This window comes from Anomaloglossus baeobatrachus, chromosome 2, assembly GCF_048569485.1.
Source record: "Anomaloglossus baeobatrachus isolate aAnoBae1 chromosome 2, aAnoBae1.hap1, whole genome shotgun sequence".
Classification (NCBI taxonomy): Eukaryota; Metazoa; Chordata; class Amphibia; order Anura; family Aromobatidae; genus Anomaloglossus; species Anomaloglossus baeobatrachus.
This window is the reverse complement of record NC_134354.1, coordinates 424,686,750-424,706,842: the sequence shown is the minus strand read 5'-3', so window position 1 is coordinate 424,706,842 and position 20,093 is coordinate 424,686,750. Positions and strand designations below refer to the sequence as shown.

General features: G+C 47.6%; 1 protein-coding gene across 1 annotated transcript in view; it reads left to right on the top strand.

Moving 5' to 3' along the window:
* MFSD2A (MFSD2 lysolipid transporter A, lysophospholipid) overlaps window positions 1-20,093 on the top strand; it is a 43,087-nt gene that overhangs the window by 13,161 nt on the left and 9,833 nt on the right. The window contains exons 7-12 of the mRNA XM_075336213.1: window positions 990-1,080; window positions 1,192-1,313; window positions 14,103-14,186; window positions 14,559-14,642; window positions 18,402-18,514; window positions 18,785-18,928. Of these exons, the coding sequence (XP_075192328.1) occupies window positions 990-1,080; window positions 1,192-1,313; window positions 14,103-14,186; window positions 14,559-14,642; window positions 18,402-18,514; window positions 18,785-18,928 (638 nt within the window). The remainder of the gene's footprint in view (window positions 1-989; window positions 1,081-1,191; window positions 1,314-14,102; window positions 14,187-14,558; window positions 14,643-18,401; window positions 18,515-18,784; window positions 18,929-20,093) is intronic.

Here is a 20,093-nt window from a genome sequence, read left to right as displayed (position 1 = left end):
GTGGATGACGTCGGACGCGTCATGCACCGCAGCTAGAGAAGGAGGACGAAGATGGCCGAAAGAGGCGGCACCGGAGAATGGAGACACCCATCTGGCCAACCAAGCGACCGTTAGGTAAGTATTTATAAATTGTTTTTATGTTGTCACAGCGGCCTGGGCTCTTATATACGGCATGTTAGAATGCGTATATAACAGCCCGGTGGTGGTGGCTGTAGTTTATACACCAAAAAAGGGCTGACAGGTTCTCTTTAATAGCAGTTAAGTGTTTTGCTCTGAAAGGCTATGGTGTTTTAGAGAAAACAGTTTGAAAAGCCAGACCGTCCAAATGGAGAAATCTTACTAGTCTTGCGCCACCCCAGGCCGTCTTGTACCCATCTGCTGACAGGCGTCTTCATATGTACACACATGGGAAAGATATGTCAATCAAATCTAGCTGGGTAGGGACAAGCTAGCCAGGGTCCAGGCCAGACTAGTCTCTATTGCTTTTCAAACAACGTCTTCCCAAACACCACAGCGGTTCAGGGTAAAATATACCTGCAGTCGCGCCACTAGGTTCTGATTTTTGCTGCACATGGTTCAGGGGTATGAATCTAGTGACTGGCTCCCTATAAACAGTGATGTCTTTTATTACAACCAAAAATCTTGGGAAGTGATGTCAATAATCTTGCATTATAAGACTTGTTTTTAGCCAGTCATTTATCCAGTATCACATGAACCCTTATTTGAAGTGGACAAAGATTGACTACTAAATGTTTTCTCAAATAATCGGCATTGACTGTTCGCTTGTGATTGTGTTATTGAGGATGGGGTCTGTATGTGCCAGGAGCAGTGTAATGGTGTTAGGAGAGGATTGGATTTATCAAATAGCATGATTCTTTCATTCAGTATTGGGGCCCTGGTCATACTAGTTTTAACACATCTTGTGAAGTATTGGTAAACTTCTTCATTCTCTTACTGTGAAATTCACAATGAACTATTTCTGTCCACAGAGACATGCCTACATGATTGCTGCAGGGGTCATCTGTGCCATTTATGTACTATGTGCCATTGTTCTTTCTCTTGGAGTGCAGGAGAGGAGAGGTATGTAGTTATTAGTCCTAGATCTGATTTCACTTCTGTTTGATTATAATCCTACACATATATTTGAGTTTACCATTGCCAGTATTACATCAGTCTTTGTTTCTTCTGCAGATTCATGTGAGCTCCTGACTGACCAGCCCATATCCTTCTGGCAAGGCTTGAAGCTAGTAATGAGTCATGGGCCCTACATTAAACTTATCACTGGATTTCTTTTCACTTCATTAGCTTTTATGGTAAGTCCAGGCATTATACAAATATGCTGTGTATACATAGTCATGTTCATGTGTACATTATATTTTATTTAGTTGTCTGTCCTACTTCCTCAATTCCTTTCCTAGTCACCAACCTAACTTGCTCTGAATCCTATGTACTCCTGCAGCCCAAAGTATGGGCAGCCTGAATCTGACAAGCTCTCATTAGAAAGAATTACGCTTTAGTCGTCAGCACTGCAGCATTTCTGAGAAAAGACAGCTTTCTTTGTCGCTCCATTGGGAGACCCAGACAATTGGGGTGTATAGCTACTGCCTCCGGAGGCTACACAAAGTATTACACTTTAAAAAGTGTAACCCCTCCCCTCTGCCTATACACCCTCCCGTGCATCACTGGCCCATCAGTTTTATGCTTTGTGTTGAAGGAGGCTGACATTCACACAATGCTCCACATTTTAGTCAGCAGCAGCTGCTGATTATATCGGATGGAAGAAAAGAGGGCCCCTAACAGGGCCCCCGGCATGCTCCCTTCTCACCCCACTGAGTCGGCGGTGCTGTTAAGGTTGAGGTACACATTGCGGGTACACAGGCAGGAGCCACATGCCGTTTTCCTTCCCCATCCCTTAGGGGCTCTGGGTGAAGTGGGATCCTAAACCGGTCATCCAGCCACTGGGACCGGGCTCCCTCCGCAGCCCCAGGGGGAATCTGCCGGACAGGAGACGGAGTATCGTCAGGGACATGGCCCTGCATCTACAGGTACTCTGTGTCCCCTTTGGGACGGTGCATGAAGCACCTTGGCCTCAGACGCTGCAGCGACTGCGGTGTGGATTTTTTGACCGGGACTACCGCGCCGACCGTGCCTGTTTGCCGGCCGCGGTTTTTACTTTAGTCCCCGGCTTTTGCGGCCTAGTATATTACATTCTCGCCCCTGGGCCTGCCAGTCAGGGGGAAGGGCGGGACGGTCGGTATGACGCCGCCCTCCTCCTCCCCCCTCACTGTTCACTATGGGGCGCAGATTCCCGCACTTTTGTGGTTCCGCCCTCGGCTCCCTCCTCCCCTCGGAACGCCGGCAGCCATTGTTATATGGCTCTCAGTATGATTCTGCCGGTGGAGAATCTCAGAATGTGCTCTGCAGCTAATGGGAGAGGGGGTTCCTAACCGGTCGCCATGCACTGGGACCGGGCTCCATCCGCAGCCCCTGGGGGATTCTGACGGACAGGAGACTGGACATCGTCAGGGACAGAGCCCTGCATCCATAAGGTACTCTGTGTCCCCTTTGGGGACGCTGCATGCAGCACCTGGGTTGCAAACGCCGCAGTGGTTGCTGTGTGGTTTGTGAGACCGGGACTACCGCGCCTGCTTGCCGGCCGCGTTTTTAACTTTAGTCCCCGGCTCTTGCGGCCTAGTACCATATACTCCCGTTCCCGGGCCTGCCAGTCAGGGGTAACGACGGGACGGCCGAATGTACGTCGGCAGTGAGGGCTGGAGCATACTTGGTATCCTCTTACCCCCCTCACTGTGCACTGTGGGGCACCAGTTTCCCAATCGGGTGCTGGCCACCCTTGGGTGCCGAAGTGTATGTATGTATATGTATATGTATATATATATATATATGTATATATGTATATATGTATGTATATATGTATGTATATGTATGTATGTATGTATATATATATATATATATATATATATATATATATATATATATATATATATATATATATATATATATATATGTGTGTATGTATATTTATATGGTATATGATTTCACTGTTCGGCAGCACTATTGCTTTTGGCTATATACCCTCGCTGATTACTAAGAGGTGACAACAGCAGGTCGTCCGCAAACAGTAAGGGTGCCAGGGCACAGGCTTTCTTTGCAACCTGTACCTCTTGTGCGGCTATATTGCCGGCAGGTTACACCTATCATTGCAAATGCATGGCCCCTGGGGCACTCACTCAGCCGGAGCCTCCGGCACTGGTGGGACCCTTGGCTCAGGTGGTACTACTGGTTTCCACTGCACAGATGGCAGGGACAGAGTTGGCACGTTTGACTGAGCAACTCTCTGAGTCGCTTTCACATTCCATGGCCCAGTCCATGAACAGAGGGGCTGCTAAGATACTGGAAGCTTTGCAGTCCAGACCGGTAACACAGGGCCAGGGCGCTGTGAGTTAATCGCTCCCAGGCCCCTCTGGGTCGGTACAACTGGGGCTCCTGGGGTAACACCCAGATCCCACGGTGAGAACTCCGACACGGACCGCGGCCTCAGACAGGCTAACCGGGCTCGCTGGGAACCTTCCACGACTTCATCACGCTGTTCGGGGTCTCAGCTTGACGACTCTCGGGAGAATGAAGCGGAGGTCGCAGCTCAGGGCTCTGAACCTGATGTTGCTCTCAATCTGGATACACCTGAAGGGGACGCCATAGTAAATGACCTTATAGCGTCCATCAACCAGGTGCTAGACCTCTCTTCCCCATCTTCTCCTATGGAGGAGTCGGCTTCACATTGGGAGAAACACCAGTTTAGGTTTCCCAAATGTACACGGAGTGCGTTTTTTTTCGATCAGTCTAACTCCGGAGAGGCTGTCCAGAAGCACAGAACTTTCCGGACAAGCGCTTTACTAAGCGCCTTAATGACACACGTTACCCTTTCACCCCCTGACGTAGTTAAGGGTTGGGCTCAGTGTCACAAGGTGGATCCTCCAGTCTCCAGACTGGCGGCTAGATCCGTAGTATTAGTGGCAGTTGGTTCATCTCTCATGGATGCCACTGACAGGCAAATAAAGCTTATGATGAAATCCATCTATGAAGCCATAGGCGCATCTTTTGCTCCGGCCTTCGCAGCCGTGAGGGCACTCCAAGCTATCTCAGCTTCTCTGGCTGAGATTAATGCGGTCGTCGGCCGCCCCAAGCCGCATCCTCGGTCGGTGGCAGGCTCTCCTGCTTTTGCGACGCCTGGTGGCCACATTTCCAAGACCGATGGGTGAGAGACATTCTGTCTCACGGTTACAGGATAGAGTTCAGCTCTCGTCCTCCGACTCGTTTTTTTCAGAACATCTCCGCCCCCCGAACGGACCGTTGCGCTTTTTCAGGCGGTGGACACTCTGAAAACAGAAGGAGTGGTGATCCCCGTTCCCCTTCAGGAACGCGGTCGCGGTTTTTACTCCAATCTGTTCGTGGTGCCAAAAAAGGACGGCTCATTCCGTTCCGTTTTGGACCTCAAATTGCTCAACAAACATGTGACAACCAGGCGGTTTCGCATGGAATTCCTCCGAGCTGTCATCGCTTCGATGTCCCAAGGTGACTTCCTAGCATCAATCGACATCAAAAATGCCTATCTCCATGGCAGATCGCTCAAGAGCATCAACGCTTCCTTCGTTTCGCCATCAGGGACGAACACCTTCAATTTGTGGCACTGCCTTTCGGCCTGGCGACAGACCCACGGGTCTTCACCAAGGTCATGGCATCCGTCGTAGCGATCCTACACTCTCATGGCCACTCGGTGATCCCTTACCCAGACGATATCCTAGTCAAGGCACCCTCACGGGTGGCTTGTCAACACAGTCTGACCGTTGCTCTGGAGACTCTCCAGAGGTTCGGGTGGATCAGCAATTTTTCCAAAGTCAAATTGGTCTCCGACCCAGTCACTGACGTACCTCGGGATGGAGTTTCATACTCTCTCAGCGAGGGTCAAGCTACCGCTGGACAAACAGCGGTCGCTGCAGACAGGGGTGCAATCCCTTCTACGGGCCCAGTCGCACCCCTTGAGGCGCCTCATGCACTTCCTGGGGAAGATGGTGGCAGCAATGGAGGCAGTTCCATTTGCGCAATTTCATCTGCGTCCTCTCCAATGGGACATTCTCCGCAAATGGGACAAGAGGCCGACGTCCTTGGACAGGAACGTCTCTCTGTCTCTGGAAGCCAAGACCTCACTTCAGTGGTGGCTTCTCCCCACTTCTCTGTCGAAAGGAAAATCCTTCCTGCCCCCATCCTGGGCTGTGGTCACGACGGACGCGAGACTGTCAGGATAGGGAGCGGTTTTTTCTCCACCACAAGGCTCAGGGAACCTGGACTCCGAGATCCGCATACAGTCGGACAACGCCACGGCGGTTGCGTACATCAACCACCAGGGCGGCACTCGCAGTCGTCAAGCCTTCCAAGAAGTCCGGCGGATTCTGCTGTGGGCGGAGTCCACAGCCTCCACCATCTCCGCGGTTCACATTCCGGGCGTAGAAAACTGGGAAGCAGACTTCCTCAGTCGCCAGGGCATGGACGCGGGGGAATGGTCTCTCCACCTGGACGTGTTTCAAGAGATCTGTTGCCGCTGGGGACCGCCGGACGTCGATCTCATGGCGTCTCGGCACAACAACAAGGTCCCGGCATTCATGGCACGGTCTCAGGACCACAGAGCTCTGGCGGCGGACGCCTTAGTTCAGGATTGGTCGCAGTTTCAACTGCCTTATGTATTCCCTCCTCTGGCAATGCTGCCCAGAGTGTTGCGCAAGATCAGGTCCGACTGCCGCCACGCCATTCTCGTCGCTCCAGATTGGCTGAGGCGGTTGTGGTACCCGGATCGGTGGCATCTCACGGTGGGGCAACCGTGGGCGCTACCAGACCGACCAGACTTGCTATCTCAAGGGCCATTTTTCCATCTGAATTCTGCGGCCCTCAACCTGACTGTGTGGCCATGGAGTCCTGGCTCTTGGCGTCCTCAGGGTTGTCTCAAGATGTCATTGCCACTATGAGACAGGCCAGGAAACCAACGTCCGCCAAGATCTATTACAGATCTTGGAGGATCTTCTTAGCCTGGTGCTCTGAGAGGGGGTTTACCCCCTGGCCGTTTGCCTTACCCAGGTTTCTTTCCTTCCTTCAATCGGGTTGGACAAGGGTTGTCTCTCGGCTCCCTCATAGGTCAAGTCTCGGCGCTTTCCGTGTTTTTTCAAAAGCGTCTAGCCAGGCTTCCGCAGGTCCGCACGTTCCTGCAGGGAGTTTGCCACATAGTCCCGCCTTACAAGCGTCCGCTGGAACCCTGGGATCTCAACATGGTTCTACGGGCTCTTCAAAAAACCACCTTTTGAACCGCTGCGGGATGTCTCTCTATCACGTCTTTCGCAGAAGGTGGCATTTCTAGTGGCGGTTACTTCACTCCGTAGAGTGTCAGAGGTTGCAGCGCTGTCATGCAAAGGCCCTTTCCTGGTATTTCACCAGGATAAGGTGGTTCTGCGTCCGGTCCCGGACTTTCTCCCTAAGGTGGTGTCCACTTTTCATCTCAATCAGGATATTTCCTTACTTTCATTTTGCCCTCATCCAATTCACCAATGTGAAACGGATTTGCATTTGTTAGATCTAGTGAGAGCACTCCGGATCTACGTGTCTCGACTCGCACGGCGCCAATGCGCCGCTCTGATGCGTTCTTTGTCCTTGTCGCTGGCCAGCGTAAGGGGTCGCAGGCTTCCAAGTCAACCTTGGCTCGGTGGATCAAGGAACCGATTTTTTGGAAGCCTGCCCTTCTTCTGGGCTTCCGATTCCTTCAGGGCTGAAAGCCCATTCTACCAGAGCCGTGGGTGCGTCCTGGGCATTGCGGCACCAGGCTACGGCTCAGCAGGTGTGTCAGGCGGCTACCTCGTCGAGTCTGCACACTTTCACGAAACACTATCAGGTGCATGCCTATGCTTCGGCAGATGCCAGCCTAGATAGGCGAGTCCTTCAGGCGGCGGTCGCCCACCTGTGAGAGGGGGCCGTTGTTTTCGGCTCTTTTTATCGAGGTATTCTTTTACCCACCCAGGGACTGCTTTTGGACGTCCCAATTGTCTGGGTCTCCCAATGGAGCGACAAAGAAGAAGGGAATTTTGTTTACTTACCGTAAATTCCTTTTCTTCTAGCTCCTATTGGGAGACCCAGCACCCGCCCCTGTTCCCTTCGGGCTGTTTGTTCTTTTGTGTACACATGTTGTTCATGTTGAATTGTTCTTTTGGTTCATGGTTTCAGTTCTCCGAACATCCTTCGGATTGAGTTTACCTTAGACCAATTTATAAGTTTCCTCCTTCCTGCTTTGGCACCAAAACTGATGGGCCCGTGATGCACGGGAGGGTGTATAGGCAGAGGGGAGGGGTTACACTTTTTAAAGTGTAATACTTTGTGTGGCCTCCGGAGGCAGTAGCTATACACCCCAATTGTCTGGGTCTCCCAATAGAAGCTAGAAGAAAAGGAATTTACGGTAAGTAAACAAAATTCCCTTCTTTAACAAGAGCCAGGCATGGGAAGAACTCTGCTGGGCAGCTTCCTTTTAGGGTCTCCCCACCCTGCTCCTTTATGTGCGAATTTTCATAACGTCATGGCTCGGTTGTTTGTAGTGTAGAAGATAAGCGGTGTTTTAGGTGCTAGGCAGTTGCTTAACGGCCTAGAAATTCCTCTGAGTAAGATTCATAACGGCATAAAAATCTGTCTACTGACCTGATGGTTATCAACAGTGTATCAGTGCAGGGAAAATGTATCCTCCTGGAGTCTCTGCTGTTTGTCTAAGGCTCTGTGCGCACTGGGAAATGGAATTTTCTTGTGAAAATTCCGCATGTCCTCAAAAATTACCGCACCCGCGGTAAAAAACCGTGGGAAACCGCATCCGAAAACCGCATGCGGTTTGCCGCGGTTTTACCGCGGTATTATTTGCGGTATTGCCGCGGTTTTGCTGCGTGCGGGTTGGGATGTGCTTTATTGCATTCAATGCAATAAAGCACATTGAAGAAAAAAGAAAAAAAAAAAAAAAGTCCTTTAATTCTGAGATGGTAGTAGATCAGGGGTGGGGAACCTTTTTACTGCCGGGGGCCATTTGGAATGTCCTACTAACCTTTGGGGGCCGCACAACATTATCAACCTGAAAAATAACCCTGCTATATTTGGTCAAACGATTCTCACCCCTATTGTGGTGGCCGGAGCTGCTTCTCTTTGGTGCGATTGTAATGTTCGGTGATATTGATCATCTTGTTTCTCACAGCTGCTTTTCCAGGTTTGTCTCTGTCTGGAGATGTTGGGGGCATACACATCACAGGAGGGGCCAGGGCGCATAAATTACAGGAGACACTGGGAGTACACATCACAGTAGGGGCTGGGGCATATACATCACAGGAGGGGCTGGGGCATATACATCACAGGAGGGGCTGGGGCATATACATCACAGGAGGGGCTGGGGCATATACATCACAGGAGGGGCTGGGGCATATACATCACAGGAGGGGCTGGGGCATATACATCACAGGAGGGGCTGGGGCATATACATCACAGGAGGGGCTGGGGCATATACATCACAGGAGGGGCTGGGGCATATACATCACAGGAGGGGCTGGGGCATATACATCACAGGAGGGGCTGGGGCATATACATCACAGGAGGGGCTGGGGCATATACATCACAGGAGGGGCTGGGGCATATACATCACAGGAGGGGCTGGGGCATATACATCACAGGAGGGGCTGGGGCATATACATCACAGGAGGGGCTGGGGCATATACATCACAGGAGGGGCTGGGGCATATACATCAGTAGGGGGCATGGACAGCCCTGGCGGTGGCACAGACATGACTGGGGACACGCACTGCACTGGGTGGCAGCACGCACTGCACTGGGTGGCAGCACGCACTGCACTGGGTGGCAGCACGCACTGCACTGGGTGGCAGCACGGACTGCACTGGGTGGCAGCATTAGGGAGACAGACAGGTCTGGGGGAACATAGACATCAATAGGAGAGCACGGACTGGGGAGCATAGAAAGCAGTGGGAGGGTACAGACAGCAGTAGCGAGTTAAGAGCACTGAGGGGTGGCACACAGCACTGGGGAGCATGGACAGCATAAGGGGGACACAGGCAGCACTCACCGTGGCATGGACAGCACTGGTGGCAGCATGGACAGCATTAGGTGGTGCGGACAGCACTGGTGGGGGGGCATAGACATCACCCAGGGGGTACAGACAGCACTAGGGGGGGCACGGACAGCAGTGAGGGGTTACACCGCGCTGAGGGGGTACACAGCACTGGGGTGTACACAGCATTAGGGGGTACACACAGCACTAGGGGGTACACACAGCACCTGGGGGTACACAGCACTGGGGGGTACACACTGTACTAGGAGGTACACAGCATGAGGGGGTACACACAGCACGAGGGGGTACACAGCACGAGGGGGTACACAGCACGAGGGGGTACACAGCACGAGGGGGTACACAGCACGAGGGGGTACACAGCACGAGGGGGTACACAGCACGAGGTGGTACACACAGCATTAAGGGGTACACAGCATTAGGGGGTACACACAGCATTAGGGGGTACTCACTGTACAAGGGGGTACTCGCTGCACTAGGTGGTACACACTGCACTAGGGGGCACATAGCACGAGGGGGCACATAGCACGAGGGGGTACACACAGCACTGGGGTGTACACAGCACTAGGGGGTACACACAGCACTAGGGGGTACACACAGCACCTGGGGGTACACAGCACTGGGGAGTACACACTGTACTAGGAGGTACACAGCATGAGGGGGTACACACAGCATGAGGGGGTACACACAGCACGAGGGGGTACACACAGCACGAGGGGGTACACACAGCACGAGGGGGTACACACAGCACGAGGGGGTACACACAGCACGAGGGGGTACACAGCACGAGGGGGTACACAGCACGAGGGGGTACACACAGCATTAAGGGGTACACACAGCATTAGGGGGTACACACAGCATTAGGGGGTACTCACTGTACTAGGGGGTACACACTGTACTAGGGGGTACACACTGCACTAGGGGGTACATACAGCACAAGGGGGTACACACAGCATTGGGGGGTACATACAGCACGAGGGGGTACGCAGCACGAGGGGGTACACACAGCATTGGGGGGTACATACAGCATTGGGGGGTACACACAGTACGAGGGTGTACACAGCACTGAGCGGGGGGGGGGGGGCAGCGATGGGTTGAGTACTCGCAGTGAGGGGGAGGGAGAGTCACACACACAGCACAGTTTCGGGAGGCTGGTAAACCTGCTGCAGCTCTTCTGTGTGACTTTATCGCAGCTTGCTGCTTACCCGCCCACCAGAGCACACAGGCCGGGGATAAGCCTAGAATGTATGGGCTGCAGTCAGGTCCTGGAAGTCAGGATCTGGAGAGAGCCCGTACATTCTAGCATCTACCCACAGGGCATCAGGCTGTGGGATTTAAAGGGCCGGCAGCCGGGAAAAGCGCGGCTGCCACCAAAGCACAATGGTCCCCGGGAATGTGCCCGGGGGCCGCATAAAAAGTCGTCACGGGCCGTATACGGCCCGCGGGCCGGAGGTTCCCCACCCCTGTAGTAGATAGACAGAAGAATAGATAGAGGGATAGATAGATAGACAGAGGGATAGATAGAGGGATAGATAGATGACAGATCGCTGCATTTCCCACGGTCGGCAGTGAGTTCACATTACCGGCCGTGGGAAATGACCGGTAATTACCTCTGCTGTCTGCTGCATTCAGCGCTGTGTCTGTGACAGTCGCGGCTGGATGTCAGCAGTGCAGGACCCTGTGGATTACGCCGGAGCTTTGTTTGGGGGGGGTTAATAAAAGGGTGAACGAGGCTTGTTTGTTTTATTTAAAATAAAGGATTTTTCGGTGTCTGTGTCTTTTTCACTTTACTTACGGGTTGATCATGTCAGCTGTCACATAGACGCTGCCATGATCAAGCCTGGAGTTAATGGCGGTGGTCCCCCATCACCATTAACCCCTTGTATTACCTTGCCACCACTGCTACACGGTGGCAAGAAGAGCCGAGGACACGCCGGTATTGTCGCATAATACATGCGACAGTGCCGGGGCAGCTGCGGCTGATATTCTCGGCTGCCGGAGGGGGAGTGAGGCGGGGGACATTACCCCTGCCCCTCTCCCTCCCCAGCCTGAGAATACCGGGCCGCCGCTGTGTGCTTACCTCGGCTGGACGGTAAATATGCAGCGGAGCCCACGTTCTTCTTTTTTTTTTTTTTTTTTTTTTTTTCTATATTTCCGTTTTCTTTCTATGTGTGTTCTATGTGTCTGTGTCTATGTCTGTGATGTCTATGTGTGTGTGATGTGTGTGTGTTTACTCTGCACGGCTTCCTCTTCCTGTAATGACATCACTTCCCTGCAAAACCGCAAGCAAGTGATGCACATTACCGGAGGTAAACCGCGAAATACCGCAGGGAATAACGCAGGAAAACGCAGTGAACCGCACAGAATTTGCTGCCTGCGTTATTCCCTGCGGGATTTCATGATTAACATTGAGTCAATGGAGGGAAATCCCGCAGCGATGTGCGGAAAAGAAGTGACATGCACTTGTTTTTGCTGCGGGAATCTCGCAGCAAAACATGCAGCTGTCAAATTCCGCCCAGTGCACACAGGATTTTTTTTCTCCATAGGATTTGCTGGTGATTCACTGCAGAGATGTTATGAACATTTTCTGCAGCGAAACATGCAGCAAATCCGCGAAAAATCCGCGGCAAAATCCGGTAAGTGCGCACATAGCCTTAGGCTGCTTTCACACATCAGTTTTTTGGTATCGGGCACGATCCGGCGAAAAAATTGATGTGACGGATCCAGTGAAAAAACTGATCAGTTGCATCAGTTTTTTCCATCAGTTCCTTCAGTTTTTTGACAGATCCGGTGTGATTCTGAGCATGCTCAGTTAAAAAAAAAACAAACAACTGATCCGGCGTCCATATCCGTTTTTTGCACCATTACGCCGGATCCGGCGTCCATAGGCTTCCATTATAAAACACGCCGTACGGCGCCGGATCCATCGCGATCCGTTTTTTTTTTTTTTGCCGGAAACAAACGTTCACTTCAACGCTTCATCCGGCCGCCGGACAAGTAAATTTTGCTGGATCCTGCAAAAAAACAGATGAAACGCAAGGCCTTCCGGCACAATCCGGTGCTAATGAAAGTCTAATAAATGAAAGTTTTTTTTGGGTTTTTTTTTTGTCAAGTAGTGTATTGACGTCGTTAGGTGCGGATAACATGCGTTTTGGGGGTTTCCGCTATGTAAACGCACCAAAATATGTGACTTTTACCTTCGGATTTTCCGCATCTAATGCAAGTGTATGGGGAAAATCTGCACCGAAATAAGATAAATTGACGTGCTGCGGAATGGGAAAACCCACCATAGGTGAATTTACATAGCGTAAACATGCACAGTAGACATGCAATTTCTTTTAATCCCATCCACTTTGCTTGTACTGTACTATGCAGCGTTTTGGACGTAGTGAAAATAAGCTGCCTCCAGAACGCTAGTGAGACAAATCGTGAGAATGTACCCTTATAGATAGGCTTAATGTAAGTATAGCAGACTTCTAGCAGAAGAAGCATAAGCATACATTCACAAGCAGCAGAATTTGTGCAGAAATGTCTATGCCTTTATCATCCATTTAGGGCATGCATAAATCCAATGTTGTAGAAACAAGCCATTTAGATAAATGGAACTTTCAGGGTTATTCCCAAATGGAAAAAAGTTATCCCCTACCCATTTGAATAGGGGATATCACTATCTAAGGATCTAAACCCTAGAGATTGGGGCTTTAGAACCCCCAAGACACAGGGATCTGAAACTCCTTCCTGAATGGAGCATAGGTGGCTATATACCGCCTCTGTTCCATTCATTGTCTATGGGTCTAACTGAGTGCTGCACTCGGCAGCTCCATAGATAATAAAGTGGAGGCTATAATTGTGCACCTATGCTCCATTCAGAATAGGGGTGCACAATGGTTGGTTTATTATTTGACTAACCCTTTAAATTCCATTTGCTGAAATTTTAGGAAAAAATTGTCCTCTACCAAACATATCCTTGGGTCTGGCAAAGATTTTAACCCTAGAATGCATACCTGGGGCCTCGCAGGCCTGCTAGGTCATTTGTTTTCTATGGTAGATTGAATTGCTTGCGCGTTCTAGGGTTAACCTCTGCATGTAAAGCAAAATGTTACAAGTAATTCATAGCAAACTATGATGAAGAAATGATGAAACTGACATTCTAATAGCTCTTCATGATACAATGATCAAAAGCATTGCTCAGCATTGTGTGTGTTCTGGAGAACTGTAGGTAGCATGTATTTCATTCTGGACAATATTAAATCTGTGGATTTAATAGAGCTCTAGTTAAAGGGAATCTGTCACTGTGTTTTTGCCACCTAAGCTGAGAGCAGCATAATGTAGGGGCAGAGATCCTGATTCCAGGGGTCTGTCACTTACTGGGCTGCTTGGTGTAGTTTTTGATAATCACTGATTAATCAGCAGTAGGTTTTATCATTAGAGGACTACTTGGCATGATGCCCGATAGTCCAGCATATTCATGAGATCTGAATAGCTGCAAGATCTGCAGCAGAGAAAACACTGATTTTACTAAAATGACAGCAAACAACTCAATAAGGGACATCACTAGAATCAGGGTCTCTGTCTCTATACTGATCTCAGATGAAGGAGCAAAAACCTGGGGACAGATTCCCTTTAATAACCTAAGGAAGTCACCTTGGCTGCTGATGGTACATAATATAACACTTGTTCCAATTCTGTCCCCCATGTGCTGATCTGCAGGAAGGCCAGTGTTGGTTTACATAGCGCCTGTCATTGCTGATGACTGTATGGGCCATACATCATAGATCTAGAGTGTGAACATGCCATCCCTTTCCATTTCCAGCCTGCTGCACTGCCTGTTTATACTCTGGAATGTCCGCACTCCACTTTCAGTTATGGCAGAGCACCAGATATAGTATGTATAGTGCTTGGCATCCCAGCTGACATTTTTCTTTACTTTTCTGTATTCAAGCTTCTGGAAGGAAACTTTGCCCTCTTCTTGAAATATACACTGCAACATCGCAAGCACTTCCAGAATATTCTGCTCGTCATAATGGTGAGTACATGGCACACATTATATAACCGTTGCAGAATCTCATTTGACCACAATAAAGGCTTCCTGCTATGTAGGTTACTGTCTCAGCATGTATAATATTTTATAATAGTTGGTAATGCGGATGGCTGTTAGAAATGCCAAGCACACACTGCTTCTTTTGTCCTGCCAAGACAGAAAGCTTTTGTAAGCTGGAGAATATATTTATTCCTGTGCCTCTCCTCCATTCTTTCCCTGGAAGATGAGTGAAGCATGTGCGCACTGTAAACTGCTATTACTTCAGAACACCCTTCAAACAAACAGAAAAAAACTTATTGTTTTATGTATTTTATTGGATTCCTGGTTTCATTCATTTTGGTCCTCCTTTACACCTAGATTTCTGCTACACTGACAGTGCCATTCTGGCAGTGGTTCTTGACTCGGTTTGGAAAGAAAACTGCAGTCTATTTTGGGATATCGGTGAGTAAAAGTAGAGTAATGTAATCTAACCAGCATAAGTATGGAAGAAGTGAGACTATACTTGGCAGAGACTTGATGGAAAGTCAAGTCCTCTAGATGCTGAGCTTTTGACGCCACCTACTGGTAGACTATTAGAAAAAGGTGAATCTACATTCAACACACAGGACTATAAAATTCCTGGGACATTCACATGTTCCTCTTCCAACGTGGTATACTTAATCCTGTGTATATATATATATATATATATATATATATATATATATATATATATATATATATATATATATATATATATATATATATATATATATATATATATATATATATATATATATATATATATATATATATATATATCCTATTGGGGGCCTCTATGTTGGAGAAACAGGACATCTCACCGCCACACAATTACAGACAACAAAAATCCATTTACCTGTGGCCAAACATTTGTGTTTCAGGACACAATATAAGGCCCGTTTCACACGTCAGTGAAAAACACTGACGTTTTTCACTGGCGTGTAAAACACGCATATGTCCCTACGTGTGCCGTCAATCACGGCACACGTGGGTTGTCTAAGTGCAATCCGGGCTCCGTTTTCCGTGGCCCGTGATTGCACTTGGAGATTAACTCGCCTGTGCCCGCTCCCGCTCTCCATGGTGCTGAACGCTCCCGCGGTGCAGCATCCGGCCGGCGCTGACCCCCGCAGCAGCTGCTTCCGGGTCGGCTGTGTCGTGCATCATGACTATGCGCGACAGTAATGAGCCGGCTCAGAAGCAGCAGGCAGAACGGGCTGCAGAGGACATCGCTGGAGCCGGGTGAGTAAAAATGATTTTTATTTTAAAAGCACGTTTTTTTTTCTGGCACGTGTTTCACGGACCACACCACTGCGTGGTCCGTGGGACATCAGTGATGCCAGAAAAAAATGGACATGTCTCCGTGCGGCAATCACGCACACGCGGGTACGTCGTACGGAGACACGTGCAGTGAAAAATCACTGATGTGTGAGCAGACCCATTCATTATAATGGGTCTGCGTATGTCAGTGATTCTGGTACGTTTAAAAAAAAGCACAAACGTACCAGAATCACTGACTTGTGAAACAGGCCTTAAGCACATGAAAGTTGTCATATTAAAAGGCAACTTCAGATCAAAGAGCCATCGCAGGGTCTGGGAATACAAATTCATCACAATGTTTAAAGCTGGGGTCACACATAACGACGACGACAACGACGTCGCTGCAACGTCACCATATTCTGTGACGTAGCAGCGACGGAGCAGCGATCATAGCGACGTCGACTGTCGTTGTGTGGTTTCAGACATAGCGTAGCGTCGCTGCTGCGGTGGCAAACACAAGGATTATCAGCTTATCAGCATGGCGCAGCGGGATAGCAGCGATCAAAAAATGACTTCGAGCATTCAGGAGCGAGCAACGATTTCGCAGCAGGGGTCTGATCGTTGTTATGTGTCACACACAGCGACGTCGCTGTTGAGGTCGCTGCAACGTCACAGAATATGGTGACGTTGTCGTCGTCGTTGTGTGACACCAGCTTAACTCTGTGGACACAGGACTCAACCTGTCAGAAGGAGTTATGACTCATTACAAAATCTGAGACGTCCGCTCCAGAGACTCACCAGACCTCTGATCCTACATGGATATTGGGACAATAAAACTCACACCACTAATCAAAGCTAACTAAGGATTCACTTTCTAAGCTCAGTGTTTATTTAAATGTATTTTATTATGCCATGCCTCTGCTCTGTTTGTGCATATATTTGTGTTTCTTCAGATATTTTGTCATACCATGCCTGAGGAAGAGCCCTGAGATGTCTCGAAAGCTTGCTTTATAACATCATCACATATTTAATTTTAGTTAGCCATTAAAAGGTATCACAACTACAAAATTAAAATTTTAATTTTGTTTCGCTCACTGAGAGCAATCAATAATTCTACATTCAACAGTACAGTGCCTTGCGAACGTATTCGGCCCCCTTGAATTTTTCAACCTTTTCCCACATTTCAGGCTTCAAACATAAAGATAAAAATTTTAAATTTTATGGTGAAGAATCAACAACAAGTGGGACACAATTGTGAAGGTGAACGATATTTATTGCTTTATTTTAAATTTTTGTAAAAAATAAATAACTGAAAAGTGGTGCATGCAATATTATTCGTCCCCTTTAAGTTAATACTTTGTAGCGCCACCTTTTGCTGCGATTACAGCTGCAACTCGCTTGGGGGTATGTCTCTTAGTTTTTCACATCGAGAGACTGAAATTCTTGCCCATTCTTCCTTTGCAAACAGCTGGAGCTGAGTGAGGTTGGATGGAGAGCGTTTGTGAACTGCAGTTTTCAGCTCTTTCCACAGATTCTCCAGTGGATTCAGGTCTGGACTGTGACTTGGCCATTCTAACACCTGGATACATTTATTTGTGAACCATTCCATTGTAAATTTTGCTTTGTTTGGGATCATTGTCTTGTTGAAAGACAAATCTCTGTCCCAGTCTCAGGTCTTTTTTGCAGACTCCAACAGGTTTTCTTCAAGAATGGTCCTGTATTTGGCTCCATCCATCTTCCCATCAATTTTAACCATCTTCCCTGATGCTGCCACCACCATGTTTGACAATGGGGATGGTGTGTTCAGGGTGATGAGCTGTGTTGCTTTTACGCCAAACATATCATTTGGCATTGTGCCCAAAAAGTTCGACTTTGGTTTCATCTGACCAGAGTACCTTCTTCCACATGTTTGGTGTGTCTCCCAGGTGACTTGGAAAACTTTAAATGACATTTTTTATGGATAACTTTGAGAAATTGCTTTCTCCTTGCTGATCTTCCATAAGGGCAGATTTGTGCAGAGTACGACTGATTGTTGTCCTATGGACAGACTCTTCCACCTCAGCTGTAGATCTCTACAGTTCATCCAGAGTGATCATGGGCCTCTTGGCTGTATCTCTGATCAGTCTTCTCCATGTTTGAGATGAAATTTTGGATGGACGGCCGGGTCTTGGTAGATGTGCAGTGGTATGATACTCCTTCCATTTCAATATGATCGCTTGCTCGGTGCTTCTTGGGATGTTTAAAGTTGTGGAAATCTTTTTGCAACCAAATCTGGCTTTAAACTTGTCCACAACAGTATCACGGACCTGCCTGTTGTGTTCCTTGGTCTTCATGATGCTCTCTGTGCTTTAAACAGAACATTGAGACTATCACAGAGCAGGTGCATTTATACGGAGACTTGATTACACACGGGGATTATATTTATCATCATCAGTCATTTAGGACCACATTGGATCATTCAGAGATCCTCAGTGAGCTTCTGGAGGGAGTTTGCTGCACTGAAAGTAAAGTGGATGAATAATATTGCACGCCCCACTTTTCAGTTATTTATTTTTTTTAAAAAAATTTAAAATAAGCAATACATTTTGTTCAACTTCAATTGTGTCCCACTTGTTGTTGATTCTTCACTATAACATTAACATTTGTATCTTTGTTTGAAGCCTGAAATGTGGGAACAGGTTGAAAAATTCAAGGGGGCTGAATACTTTCACAAGGCACTGTATCACATGTAGATTATATCTTACTGAAATAATTAGGGATGTGTTAATTGGGGCTCTGCCACTTCTTCTGTAAGTGAGTGGGCTGTCCTCTATGTGACCTGCAGACCACCTTTCATAATCCCTATATGTTACAGCAGAGCTTTTTGTTTTGGTTTTTTTTTGTTGTTTTTTTTTAACTTTTGTTTATCTTCTCATTCAATTCTAGTCTGTTATTCCTTTCCTTATTGTTGCTGGTGTGGTGCAGATCAATCTCATAGTAACCTACGTTGTTGCCATTGCTGCTGGACTCAGTGTCGCTGCCGCGTTTCTCCTGCCATGGTGAGAATTAGTTTTTCTAGCTTATTTTTCACATACCCTGGATGTGTCCTTCACTATAGTAAAGCAATGCTTGCACTGAAATGTAATATTCGAGTTTCCTTACATAAAGTATGGTTTCAGTGACTTGTATACACTGTCCATTTCCCAAATGGATGTGCAAGGGCAAACGCTACTTTCCTAGGTCACAAGATAAAAAATGCCAACATAGCAAATCTGCAACAGATCTTATTTTAATGTATGATCTAATTTGTGTCTTTCCCTGTCTGTCAGGTCCATGCTTCCAGATGTAATAGATGACTTTGTTTTGAAGAACCCAGAGTCTCCCGGACATGAAGCCATTTTCTTCTCGTTTTATGTATTCTTCACCAAATTTGCATCTGGGGTATCATTGGGGATTTCCACGCTAAGCTTGGAGTAAGTGTACTTTCTATTCTGATGAACAAGTCAAAACCTGACCCAAGAGTTTACCTCTACTAACTTTTTCTTTTTACTGTTGAAATGCTCCATAAAAGCAGTTGTGGGGTCAATTTACTGGAGCGCAACTCAATGGCAAGTGATTAATATGAATTACCCTCCTCCATAGCATGTTTTGCTGCAGGTCTTGCCTGGAGATGAGCATTTATTGCTGTGATGTAATTTGATTTTAATTATCTTTCTATGATGTACAGTATTGTTAAGTTATTAGGAAAGTGTGGAAAATACTGGAAAGTAAGATTGTTTTCTTAAAAAAAAAAGTGTTTTTTGTTTTTTTTTTCTTAAATTTACATTGATCATTTTAACACCATTCAAAGTGAAGAAAATTTAATCCATATTGAGTGTGACCACCCTTTGCTGTGAAGTTGGTCTTAATTCTTCTGGGTACACTTACACAGATTTTGAACGAACTCAACAGTAGAGATGAACAAACTGTAAAGTTCAGGGTTTGTACTGAACGGCGGGTGTCCGTGTCTCGGACTTGAACGCTGATCTTTATTTAAAAAAAAAAAAAAAAAGTCCATGTCAGAGGTCAGGTAGTGTTTTGTATGCTAACCAGTCTAACAAGTATTTCTGTGCTCTGCATAGTGCGAGCCACTTCCAGTCTCTGGCTCTTGCTGGGAGTAAAAGCTTTTTTAGATGTGGTCTACAAAAAAAAAACCTCCATGCACCAGAAATGCTCTGTTTTCTGGTTGAGCAGAGTGCAGAACTACCGGATCAGTGACTTATATGGGGTTCAGGGCAAGTCCGGGTCTCAAACTAAACTTTTAACGGAAGTCTAACTTAACCCAAAAAACCCAAACTTACATGGGTCCACTCATCTAAACTCAACCGGGAGGTTTTCCAAACAACTTGGAGAACTAACTACAGATCTTCTGTGGATGAAGAATTGTGCAGATCTTTTTTTCCCTCCCACCCACTTTCTTCTTTAAGTAATCCCAGAGACCTGATGTTGAGAGCAAGGCTCAGTTGGCGCCATATCAACACTTCCAGAACCCCTTGTTGTTTACGCTGAAGATGGTTTTTAAAGACATTAGCTGGTGGCTATTTTCCTTCTACAGAATAAATTTGGAATATATATAATATATAATAATTATATATATAT